At 42.7% G+C, this 13472-nt stretch overlaps 1 protein-coding gene across 1 annotated transcript in view; it reads left to right on the top strand.

Moving 5' to 3' along the window:
• Positions 1-13472, top strand: part of LOC143136511 (uncharacterized) — a 47973-nt gene that overhangs the window by 31112 nt on the left and 3389 nt on the right. The window contains exons 24-36 of the mRNA XM_076297231.1: positions 1580-1690; positions 3252-3369; positions 3952-4002; positions 4098-4720; positions 4781-5248; positions 5429-5825; positions 6069-6454; positions 6522-6635; positions 7021-7227; positions 7956-8197; positions 9628-9814; positions 10204-10414; positions 10744-10919. Of these exons, the coding sequence (XP_076153346.1) occupies positions 1580-1690; positions 3252-3369; positions 3952-4002; positions 4098-4720; positions 4781-5248; positions 5429-5825; positions 6069-6454; positions 6522-6635; positions 7021-7227; positions 7956-8197; positions 9628-9814; positions 10204-10414; positions 10744-10919 (3291 nt within the window). The remainder of the gene's footprint in view (positions 1-1579; positions 1691-3251; positions 3370-3951; positions 4003-4097; positions 4721-4780; positions 5249-5428; positions 5826-6068; positions 6455-6521; positions 6636-7020; positions 7228-7955; positions 8198-9627; positions 9815-10203; positions 10415-10743; positions 10920-13472) is intronic.

Raw genomic sequence — 13472 nt, 5'->3', positions numbered from 1 at the left:
AGCACTGCGCTGCCATAGCCCTTGCTGTTAGTACCACAGCACTGCGCTGCCATAGCCTAGACCAGACCCTTGCTGTTAGTACCACAGCACTGCGCTGCCACAGCCTAGACCAGACCCTTGCTGTTAGTACCACAGCACTGCACTGCCATAGCCTAGACCAGACCTGTGCCATGAGTACCGCAGCACCTGCGCTGCCCTTCAGGGCATTCAGTGTTCAATGACAGCTGGAGTGATCAGTTAGGTAAAAGAAGGCCTTTAATGAGCCTGGAGTGTTTAGGACTCTACTGTGTATATCCAAGGGCGTCGTAGTGGGGGGACAAGTGGGAATAAATTACCCGGGCCCCAAGTGGGGGGAGGGCCCCTAAGGAGTTGAATTTTATTTTCCTTAATAATAAATAATTTCCTTAATTTAAAGATCTTAATAAATATTATTAACTAATATAGATGCAAATATTTCGGGTAAATGCATCAGTTGATTGATGTATTAAATTGTGTCCAAGCCAACATTGTTTGAGGGCAGGCACCCTCTCCCTTGCACGAAATGGTTCAGTCCGCCTTCCCCTGCTAGGCGCATTTTTGAAGTAACGTTCATTCTGCCGAAGCGGCAATGCAGACGGTCACGGTGTGAAGATGTCTAAGTCTAAGAAAGCTAAATCCGGTTCCCAGAAAAGAAAAGAGAGGCAAGAAAGGGAGAAAAAAAGAAATGAGGGAAAACAAGTGTTAACAGCCTTCTTTCCCAAGAAAGGTGAGCCCAATGTGAAAGCAATAGTCTACAAATGAAATTAACTCCTGAAGGTTACAAAACACTTCAATACCACCGCGAATCCGCGATTATCAGTGCTAAAACAGCATTAACACAAAATTAGAAATAACATGATGCCTGATTTATAGCCTACCACAACATTTCAATAGCCTACTAATTCGAAAATTATTATGAGCTAATAGCTTAACTTAGTAGGCTCAATGTTATATAGGTTCATGAGGAAAGGCTGTCAAATTAGTAGCAAAGCTAACTTGTGAAACATCACACTCAGTTAGCTATAGATAGCTGTTCTCTCAGACAAAAGTGTTCAATTTGTATAGATAGCTGTTCTCTCAGCCAAAAGTGTTTTCATTCATTTCATGTTCTAGCTTTTAAACATTCTTTAAACATAAGAAATTCAGTGAAGTCTTGGGTAATAAGATTATTTTCTGTTATACAGTACATATAAGAGTTGTTAGATTAATTCAATGTGTGATTAGATAGTAGGCCTAGTTAGTTGTGAACCTCATACTTCATGCTTACAGCCGGTGGGTGGTTGGTTGGTTGGTTGGGGGGGGCCCATGGCCACCACTAGTGCATAGGGCCCAGAATTTGGTGCTACGCCCCTGTGTATATCTACTTAGATATTATCTGGAAACCAGGCATTAGATTGCTTCTTTCACCTATTTTAGACTTTTTTTATAAAACAATTTGTTTTTCGTTTTTTAATAAGGTAATAATTACACACTTATGAATATCCAAGAAGACAACGGAAAGATGTTATAAAATGGTATAACACTTCTTTAAGTAGATGTTATTTTTCTCTCCCCTTCCCAGCTGTGTTCTGTGACTACTATAACAGGGAGGGTCAATCTAGCTGGCACTATGACCCATGCGGAAAAGTACCAACCTGTGGAAGAAACTACAAGTTCAATGGCACACTGGAAGGTAAATGTTATGGTTATAGCCCAATGAAAAAGAACGATAAGAATCTTATAGTATTTTGGGACCAAATAGTATAGTAATTTTATAGGAATACTATATATATATTGTATTTTGGGGAATCCATTAGAAGTACTATAGGACGAATACAGTATTAGGAGCACTATAGAGGGGGTAACACTTTATTTTAATGTGTTGCTGTTACAGTGTACCTACCTAATTAGGTACAGTGGTACAACCTGTGTAACAACATGTACTATCAGGTACTATCATTGTACTTGCATTATGTATTTGTGGGTACCTACATATAGTTGTTACATTGTAATACTGAGTGCTTTTACAAAACTTTGCCAATTTGCCTAAATTTTCATCAGAGGCAAAGAGCTGACCTGAGACCTGCTGGATGGGGTAAATCTGGTCATGATAGATTTGATATACAAAGCATTCTTAGCTCCAGTCAAGGCCTCATTGTCTTCAGTGTACATGTAACAGCTGTGCTGCTACAACCTTGTTACTCTTTAATACAGTGGAATAAACCTATTAAGTGTACCAGTTAATTACTTACATGTACATATGACATGTATGTTATGTCTTCGATGTCTTGGAACAGGTCTACTAATTCACTACATAGTACATATATCAACTGTGTTGGTACACACTTATTGCTCTTTGATACAGTGGCATAAACCCATTAAAATGAAGTGTACCAGTTAAGTACTTACAATTACATATTACATGTATGTCTGCCATTACCCTACATACTGTAGTACATGTATCAACAGTGTTGGTACACATTTATTACTCTTTTGATACAGTGGAATAAACCCATTAAAATAAAGTGTACCAGTTAAGTACTTACATCTACATATATACATCCTGTCAATGATGTTATGCATCCTGTAATTGATGTGTTGAAACGTGTCTGCTGTTACACCACACAGTACATGTGAATTAGTAGACCTGTTCCAAGACAAGACCTGTTCCAGTTTATTCCACTGTATCAAAGAGTAACAAGGTTGTAGCAGCACAGCTGTTACATGTACACTGAAGACAATGAGGCCTTGACTGGAGCTAAGCATGCTTTGTATATCAAATCTATCATGACCCGATTTACCCCATCCAGCAGGTCTCAGGTCAGCTCTTTGCCTCTGATGAAAATTTAGGCAAATTGGCAAAGTTTTGTAAAAGCACTCAGTATTACAATGTAACAACTATATGTAGGTACCCACAAATACATTATGCAAGTACAATGATAGTACCTGATGTTGTTACACAGGTTGTACCACTGTACCTAATTAGGTAAGTACACTGTAACAGCTGTAACACATTAAAATAAAGTGTTACCGAAGTATTATACACTACTATAGAAGCTACATCAGTATCATTTTATGTAGGTGTGGTATGTTTAAAATGTATATATATGTAATATTACTTTAACCAAAGCCAGTCCAGTGCATTTGAAGAGTTACAACCTGTTATTTTTGCTGTTCTAAGGATAAATATTCTGCACCTCCAAATATTTTGTAATTCCTTCGGTCACATTTTTGAAATACCATGTCCTCTGCAGGCTGCTACCCCAGGTGTCCTGCAGAGGCGCCATACTATGATGAGAACACCGGGAACTGCACCACACGGCAGAACTGCACCTGCCTCTTCAATGGTACAGTCCTAACAAATGGACACTGGTGAGTCAGCATTTCTTTTTTTAATGGGAATAATGTACCGGTAATATGCTTGAATGCCCCTATTGCTTTAATATTTGCTCTAAGTGGATCAAGTTAAAGCTGGGCTCTCCAAAGTACCTTGAGGCATATTGATATGTACTCACTGAATGTACTTTGCCTGTAGGGTGGAGGGTAAACAATTATATATTTCATCCCTATAAAGGGCTGTTCACACCTAGAACGATAACTTTAATGGCAAAAAATATTGTTCTAGCTAATATGAACGACGACATCCATACATAAACAATAACCATAACTACATGAACAACGATATCATTGAGGATCACTTTCAGAGCGATTTTGAGAATGATAAAAAGCTGAGAACTAATCAGAATCCATCCAATTTTAGCCATCACATTCATCAACACAAAGATGAATGTGATGTCATAAAGAGACTTTTCTTATTGTTGGTCAGTGTGGATGCTTTTATTGTTATGGTTATAGCTATCGTTGTAGTTATCGTTATAGTTATCATTATAGATATATATAACACCAGAGGGAGTGGGGTTTTACTCACACACTCTGTTTATTTGTTTGTTTCAGCACATGCACAGATGGAACCATGGAGTGTGGTAAGTCCTATCCTCTAAAAATGTGAAATTGAACATTTGCCAATATAATAACCATGTGCGATTTAGCTATTAGTTGTATTTCAATCTACATGAGGAACAATTCTTATCTCATTTCAGAGCCATATCCTACAATAACACCACCAACAACACCCACAACAACCACAACCTCAGAACCACCAACTACAACAGAAACAACAGCCACAACCACAGAACCACCAACTACAACTTCAACCACAAAACCACCATCCAAAACTTCAATCACAAACCCACTGACTCACACAACCGCAATAACAACTTCAGCTGCAAAAGCACCAACTACAACCTCAGTCACAACCACAGCCACAAAACCAGCATCTACTACAGTGCCCACAACAATCAGAGAGCCATCCACAACAACAGAAACAACTTCAGCCACAGAATTACCAACTACAGTGGTACCCATAACAACCACAGAGCCACCAACTACAACATTGATAACAATCTCAACCACAGAACCATCGACTACAACAGAAACAACAATCTCAACCACAGAACCACCAACTACAGCCACAGAACCACCAACTACAGCATCAATAACAACCTCAACCACAGAACAACCAACACCAACTACAATATCAGTAAAAACCTTAACCACAGAACCACCAAATACAACGGAAACAACAATCTCAACCACAGAACCACCAACCACAACATCAATAACAACCTCAACCACAGAACCACCAACACCAACTACAATATCAGTATCAACCTTAACCACAGAACCACCAAATAAAACAGAAACAACAAGCTCAACCACAGAGCCACCAACACCAACCACAACATCAATAACAACCTTAACCACAGAACCACCAACTACAACATCAATAACAACCACAGCCACAGAACCACCAACACCAACTACAATAGCAACAACAAGCTCAACCACAGAATCACCAACAACAGCACCAACAACCACCACTGTGAAAACCACAACACCTACAACAGCAACAACGTCAACAACTACAATAGTGACCACAGACTGGTCAACCATGGAACCAACAACAACCACCACCACAACAAAAACTTCAAAAACTACAACTACACCATCAACTCCTACAACAAGTACAACCGTGGAGCCAACAACAGCATCATCAGCCACAACAACTACATTGACAACCACAACCACTATGAAGCCTCCGACTTCAACTTTGTCCACAAGCACAACTATGGAAACAACTGCAACCACAACTACAACTGTGGAACCATCAACAGCTACTTCATCATCAACAGTAGAACCTACAACGGAACACACTAAATCAACCACGTCTATAACTCCTACAACTGAATCAACAACTACAACAAAAACAACAACCACAACCACAGAACCACCAACACCAACTACAATATCAGTATCAACCTTAACCATAGAACCACCAATTACAACAGAAACAACAATCTCAACCACAGAGCAACCAACACCAACCACAACATCAATAACAACCTTAACCACAGAACCACCAATTACAACATCAATAACAACCACAGAACCACCAACACCAACTACAATAGCAACGACAAGCTCAACCACAAAATCACCAACAACAGCACCAACAACCACCACTGTGAAAACCACAACACCTACAACTACAACAACAACAACGTCAGCAACTGCGATAGTGACCACAGACTGGTCAACCATGGAACCAACAACAACCACCACCACAACAAAAACCTCATTTACAACTACACCATCAACAACTCCTACAACAACTACAACCATGGAGCCAACAACAGCATCATCAGCCACAACAACTGCAATGGCAACCACAACCACTATGAAGCCTCCGACTTTAACTTCGTCCACTAGCACAACTATGGAAACAACTGCAACCACAACTACAACTGTGGAACCATCAACAGCTACTTCAACATCAACAGTAGAACCTACAACGGAACACACTACTTCAACGTCTATAACTCCTACAACTGAATCAGCAACAACAACAAAAACAACAACCACAACATCTGCCAGGCCTTCAACCACTTACAGTGTTGTCACAGACACACAACAGACAACACACACTGATAGACATGAAACAAACACTACAGCCACATCCAAGCCTACAACTGCAAAGACTTCAACAACCACTTCCATGGAAACAACATCTTCAACTGTGACCACCACAACTACTATGAAGCCTTCAACTTCCGCAAGCACGCCAGAAGACACAACATTAGAAATAACCACTTTGACCACAAGGGTATCGCCATCAATAACTACCACAGTATCAACCACAGTGGAGCCCACAACAGTGGTAACTTGGGAACCAACATCAGAGATATTCACATCCTCAACCATGCAGTCCACAACTACAGTATTATCAACCTCAACAGCCACAACAGCGCCTACCACCATAAGGCCTACAACTACGACGGCTCAAACGACTTCAACCACAGAACCCACTACAACTACAACTACGATACGATCAACACCAGCAGCCACAACAGCGCCTACCACTGTGAAGCCTACAACTACGACGGCTCAAACGACTTCAACCACAGAACCCACTACAACTACGACACGATCAACACCAGCAGCCACAACAGCCACAACAGCGCCTACCACTGTGAAGCCTATAACTACGACGGTTCAACCAACGGTTCAAACAACTACACGTACTGTCACTCATTTATTGATTCATTACTTGATTATTAGTTTATTTTTCATAACATGGTAAAACAAGTTGCTTTCTTCAATAAAATTATTGAAATGCTCTACTCTTTAAACAGTTAGATGTTAAACTATTCAAACATGTTACATGTTAGATCAGATAAGACCAGTCAGGTGATGCATCTGGTGATGCAGAGATTTTACCTCTCCAAACCTCCTGCACAAGTAAACAGGTTATTTCTTTTGTGTGTTTTTGTCTCAGCAGCTGCGTATGAGTGTAGGATGTGCACAAGTAAACAGGTTATTTCTTTTGTGTGTTTTTGTCTCAGCAGTGTGAGTGTAGGATGTGCTGAAGTAAACAGGTTCTATATTTTGCGTTGTCCTCTGCAGCTGTGTGTGAGTGCAGGGGCGTGCGGAGGAACGAGAGCTGGCCGTGCGGGGCGAGGTGGACGGAGGACTGTTCTCATAGAGAGTGCCGTGGTGGGGAAATCGTCATGACCCCCGTGACCTGTCCAGAGAGTCCAGTACCAGCATGCCCTCGTGGGCAGGTGGTCACGGTTGAGGGGGAGTGCTCCTGTAGGACTTACAAGTGTAACTGTGAGTATTATTTAACTACCTTCAGGTGTGTGTGTTTGTGTGTGTGTATCTGAATCGCCTCCATCTTTACCCAGGTCGGTGCGAGGTGTGTGGGTATGTGTGTGTCTATGTGTGTGTGTGTGTGTGTGTGTGTGTATCTGAATCACCTCCATCTTTACCCAGGTCGATGTGAGGTGTCTGTGTGTGTGTGTGTGTGTGTGTGTGTGTGTGTGTGTGTGTGTATCTGAATCACCTCCATCTTTACCCAGGTCGGTGTGAGGTGTGTGTGTGTGTGTGTGTCTGTGTGTGTGTGTGTGTGTGTGTGTGTGTGTGTGTGTGTGTGTGTGTATCTGAATCACCTCCATCTTTACCCAGGTCGGTGTGAGGTGTGTGTGTCTGTGTGTGTATCTGAATCACCTCCATCTTTACCCAGGTCAGTGTGAGGTGTGTGTGTGTGTGTGTGTGTGTGTGTGTGTGTGTGTGTGTGTATCTAAATCACCTCCATCTTTACCCAGGTCGGTGTGAGGTGTGTGTGTGTGTGTGTGTGTCTGTGTGTGTGTGTGTGTGTGTGTATCTGAATCACCTCCATCTTTACCCAGGTCGGTGTGAGGTGTGTGTGTCTGTGTGTGTGTGTGTGTGTATCTAAATTAGCTCCATCTTTACCCAGGTCAGTGCGAGGTGTGTGTGTGTGTGTGTGTGTGTGTGTGTGTGTGTGTGTGTGTATCTAAATCACCTCCATCTTTACCCAGGTCGGTGTGAGGTGTACGGCGATCCCCACTACATCAGCTTCCAGGGCACCACCTACGACTTCCTGGAGAACTGCACCTACACACTGGTCCGGGAGCGGTTGCCACGGTACCAGCTCAGCATCGTGGTGGACAACTACTTCTGCATCCCATGGTTGGCAGGGTCCTGCACGAAGGGCATCATGATGACGTTCCGAAACCACACCATCACCCTCAGCATCCAGCAGGATCAGAACAGAGTGGCCGTACGTGCACAACACTGCACACACAACACAGCACAGCACAGCACAGCACAGCACAGCACAGCAAAACACAACACAACACAACACAACACAACACAACACAACACAACACAACACAACACAACACAACACAACACAACACAACACAACACAACACAACACAACACAGCACAGCACAGCACAGCACAGCACAGCACAGCACAGCACAGCACAGCACAGCACAGCACAGCACAGCACAGCACAGCACAGCACAGCACAAGCACAAGCACAAGCACAGCACAAACGCACATCACATCACATCACATCCATGTATTGACGTGTTTATTTTATAGGCCCAGTGGTCATTTAATCAGCAGACAAAAGTACTCTAATCAATCCAGAGATAGCCGTACGGGCTAATTTCCATCTACTGCCCCTAGCCAGTTGTGAAAAAGGCAGCCTAAAATAAAAGGAGATTACCGATCACCTATTTAAAGGGACCCTATGCAGTTTTGGCCATTTCTTCACTGTTTTCTCGCAGAGCTCCCCCTACAGCTTCAGATTATATATTTTAAGACACTCCTCACCTGGTCAGTCTGCCGTTTCTTCTTTCTGCCGGACCAAAGTTGCAAGGCTGGTTTTTCTGCTCACAGACGCTAGGGGGAAGTGAGACAGCCACCATTCAACCATAAAAAAAGTCATACAGTATAACCATTCCAATGACAAGCTGTTCAGTTAAGGTAAATTAAGCTAAAAAAAAGCTGCATAGTTCCCCTTTAAAGTAAAAAGTCAAATTACTGTGACTGGTTTTTAGCAGATGTTTTTACCCAAAGCGACACTGACTCACAATAGCGGGTTCAGGAATCACGTTTGGGTTGACTCGCGACACCAACTTTGCCAACTTAAAAAAAGCTTAACTCATGTTGGGCTGTTCGCCAGCAGCAGCATCCATCTTCTTTGTTTTCAAGTAGCAGGGAATTCAGGCGGAACCGTCGCTATGCCATCATTATGTTAAGCCCGCCTACCGACTCTATACACGATGTGATTGGCCTTATCGAAATACATTTTTCCAGCTCGCAAGCCAACGGAGAGTTGGTAGACTACCTTAGCTGCAAATTACATTTGCTGCCGCTAGGGTACGTCTAGATTTCTAGGCTATGCTAGCCCAGCTCCTTAGCCACTATGCTACAGTAATACATCATATAAACAGCAACATCTGAAATATTCATGAGCCTGTATTATAGCATAGCTGTACATGTACTGAATACTGATCAAGCTATAATAGTGACATTCTGTAGTCTGAAACTAAAACAGATTACAAACACAGTAGACTGTGTGCCGCTGTACTTACACTACATAGAGTGTGACTGACACATAGTGTGACTGACACACTCTCACTGAAGCCCTCCATGCCCTCCATGCCCCAGTGTGACTGACATGCCTCTACCCCCCAGGCCACCCTGAACCAGGTCGCTATGCGCCCCCCCTACGAGGAGGATGGCATCCGCTTCGAGACCACGGGACTCGTGGTGTCTGTCTACATCGAGGAGATCCGCTCCCACGTCTCACTGACCCCCTCAAACACGCTGGTCGTCAGCCTGGCCATGGAGCACTTCCTGAACAACACAGAGGGACAATGTGGTGAGTCGAGTCACATGATGCCTACTGGGGAGGGGGGGGGGGCATAGGTACTGCTGGTTGTGGGTGGGAATTACTGTAACTTTGGGGCAATACATGACTGTCCACAGCCCACAGAGAAAAGAAGCGGCATGAGAATTTTATATTTTTTCTTCAATGTATAGTTTTTGGGTCTGAGTTGTGTATACTAAAAAAATCTGTGTGTATTTGTGTGCGTGTGTGTCTCTGTGTGTGTGTCTCTGTGTGTGTGTGTGTGTGTGTGTGTCTCTCTGTGTGTGTGTGCGTGTGTGTGTGTCTGTGTGTGTGTGTCTCTGTGTGTGTGTGTGTGTGTGTGTGTGTGTGTGTGTGTGTGTGTGTGTGTGTGTGTGTTTGTGTGTTTGTGCTAAATTCAGGTGAGTGTGGAGGCAGCTCTTGTGTGCGCCCTGGTGGTGTGAGAGAGAAGGACACGTGCTGTCCAACGACTGCAGCGGACTGGATCCATCCTGACCCCCGCAAACCCTACTGCACCTCCACACCACGAAACACGCCCTGTGACCTACCCCCTACACCAACACCATCTACTGACTGTCCCCCTGCTCCCATCTGTGACATCCTCAAACACTCGTAAGATCCAGAGCCCAGACCACTCTACACGGGTTTCTCTGTCTCTACAGAAATGTATAGATTTTTTCCTGCTAAAATTGGTGCCGTGTGTATTGTAGTTTAGTGTAAGTGTGTGTGTCTGTGTGCATGCATATGTGTTAGGGTGACCAGACGTTTAGTGTGAGTGTGTGTGTCTGTGTGCATGCATATGTGTTAGGGTGACCAGACGTTTAGTGTGTGTGTGTGTGTGTGTGTGCGTGTGTGTGTGTGTGTGTGTGTGTGTGTGTCTGTATAAAAGTGTGTGTATAAAAGTGTGTGTAACTCTCTCAGCATGGTGTCTGTGTCTCCAGTGTGTTTGCAGCGTGTGGAGAGGTTGTGGATCTAGCAGAGCTGGAGCGTAGCTGCCAGTTTGACGTGTCCTGTACGCATCAGAACATGTCCTGCTCAGTGCTGGCGCAGGCTGCTGACGAGTGCAAGAAGAAGGGCTTCTGTGTGGAGTGGCTCCACCTCACCAACGGCATCTGTGGTAAGCGCTCACACACACACATATGTACACACACCTGCACATGGACACAAAGACTCTTTCACACACACACACACACACACACACACACGCACGCACACATAAACACACACACACACGCACACGCACACACGCATAAACACACCCACACACACAGAAACACACACACATGCATACATATAGTCACACATACAGATGCACATACAAATACGATGTGGGGCAGTATTTGTGGCCTACTGGTTAGCACTTCGGACCTGTAACCGGAGGGTTGCCGGTTCGAACTCCGACCAGTAGGCACGGCTGAAGTGCCCTTGAGCAAGGCAACTAACCCCTCACTGCTCCCCGAGCGCCGCTGTTGATGCAGCAGCTCACTGTGCCGGGATTAGTGTGTGCTTCACCTCACTTTGTGTACACTGTGTGCTGTGTGTGTTTCACTAATTCACGGATTGGGATAAATGCAGAGACCAAATTTCCCTCACGGGATCAAAAGAGTATATATACTATACTATACTACTATACTATACTATACACACACACACACACACACACACACACACATGCAAGCACATAGTCACACATACAGATGCACAAACAAACACACACATACACACACACACCAGTGCACATACACATAGAAACAAACACAAATCTGTAGCATAAATGTTATTCTATTGCTGTAAGTCACTTTGGATAAATGTGTCTGCCAAATGAATAAATGTCATGTAAATGTGACTAAGCAATAATAAATAAATCCACTAGAGGGAGCTATAACACTTACAAAGGCTCAGTACTATGAGGCATCAGCAGTGTGGTGAAAGTGACTTACTGTAGTTTACATCAGCCATTGGCCTCATGACAACAAAGTTTAGGCCAGGGAGTAATGGTGCAACTTATCATTTAAAATGATAGTTATAAATTATAAATAAATTATAATCATACATTCTAAATATGGTGTAACTTGTGAGTGTGCTTTAGGCAAACATGGTTGCCAAATACCACAAACATACACACAATTTCAAATTTAGTAGTGAGTCTGAGGCACTCAAGAGGATATTTGTAAGTAAAACGCCTTTATTGAGCTTGGCTATCAAATAAAATCATGGCAACATGTTTCAGCCAAAATGGCCTTCGTCAGGGCAAGCTGGGCAAGTAGGGCTAATGAACATAATTACTTAGATTGACTGGTCTTAATTTCCAAATACCATGAACATAATTACTTAGATTGACTGTTCTTAATTTCCAAATACAGGGTATATGCAGGAATCATAGAGTTGAATTTACTACCTTTTACTACCTTTTTTACTACCTCCACAATATTTTTTACTACCAACACGACATCAAGCAGCAGCCCTTTTTTTTTGGGGGGGGGGGGGTATGCAAAGCACGACTTACTACTTGCTATAAGGTATAAATCATATATACTTATGCTATTATTAGGTACACTAATAATTTCTAATTGTGATCATTAAGTATGGTGATTGTCAATGACAATGTTTTTTTGTAGTGTCGAGTTCAGTTTCAGTTGTCCTTACCTTAACCCTAGCCCTTGAGTTATCCTAACCAGCCCTTAGCCCTAATAAGGTGAATGATAACCTTGGCACAAATTATGTGTAGCAATGCGATTCGATGCGTTACTGGGGTCTGTTGTCGATAGGAAATTATAGATTTTGGTTAGTTTTCATGGATTCAAATGCCAATATTATAGGCTAAATTATAGGCCAAATAAATACTGAACATTGACTGTGGAATCAAGTAGGTTACAGAGTTTCTTTTCCCCCCTAAACCCTCCTGTCACTAGCTAGATGCTTTCAAATTTAACATGGTTTTAAAACTCCTATGTTGCAGTTTTCTGTCACTGCAATAAAACTAGCCTATTTGGAATATTTTGTAGGCCTGCTGTTCCTTTTATGAGAACAATTTAACTGATCAAGTTTTCATAGGCTATTGCATGATTTAAATGTGAATGCCATAAACTTAATTCGCCATTAACTAGATTAGCGTGGTTCTTCACGCAGTTGTCATCTAAATGCAGTGTGTTATAGGCTATTCAAAGAATGTCACGTTCATCGCTCAGTTGTGTAGGTCTGTCTTGAGTGATCGCTGTCTCTTTAAATAACGGGACTTTTAAACTGCATGCTGTTTTTGTTGATGGACAGTGCCGTCTTTGATTCAGTTTTCTACCGTTTTAATAAATGACACGCGCACTTGCGTGGTTAAAAGTAAGGAATTGTTTTCACTCGTTTTCTTGCAATTCCGTAACATTAGATACTAGGTCTAGGTTACGTTAAAAAAAATGTTGTCGGTTACTATGTCAGTGACTAGTTCGAACTTTGTTACTGATGGGCTAGGTGGAATTTTATTGCACGGTTCTGGATGATCACAGTCAGATGGCAGCGCTACCGTCAGCTGAACGAAAGCTTACACTAGTCAAGTCCACAGTTGTTAAAACAGCTGAAGTAGCCTAGTGTAAACTGAGAGTTGCCTCCTAACGGAGTGAGTGTAGCCTATATTTTCTTAGCTGCTATCAGAGTTATAGGCTAGCCTAGGCCTACATCT

This window comes from Alosa pseudoharengus, unplaced genomic scaffold (genome assembly GCF_046254945.1).
Source record: "Alosa pseudoharengus isolate Yale_2024_CS ecotype anadromous, Long Island Sound unplaced genomic scaffold, YU_APseudo_1.1 YU_APseudo_1.1_scf_20, whole genome shotgun sequence".
NCBI lineage: Eukaryota > Metazoa > Chordata > Actinopteri > Clupeiformes > Clupeidae > Alosa > Alosa pseudoharengus.
The sequence above is the reverse complement of the archived record's forward strand: the minus strand, read 5'-3'. Positions and strand labels throughout refer to the sequence as shown.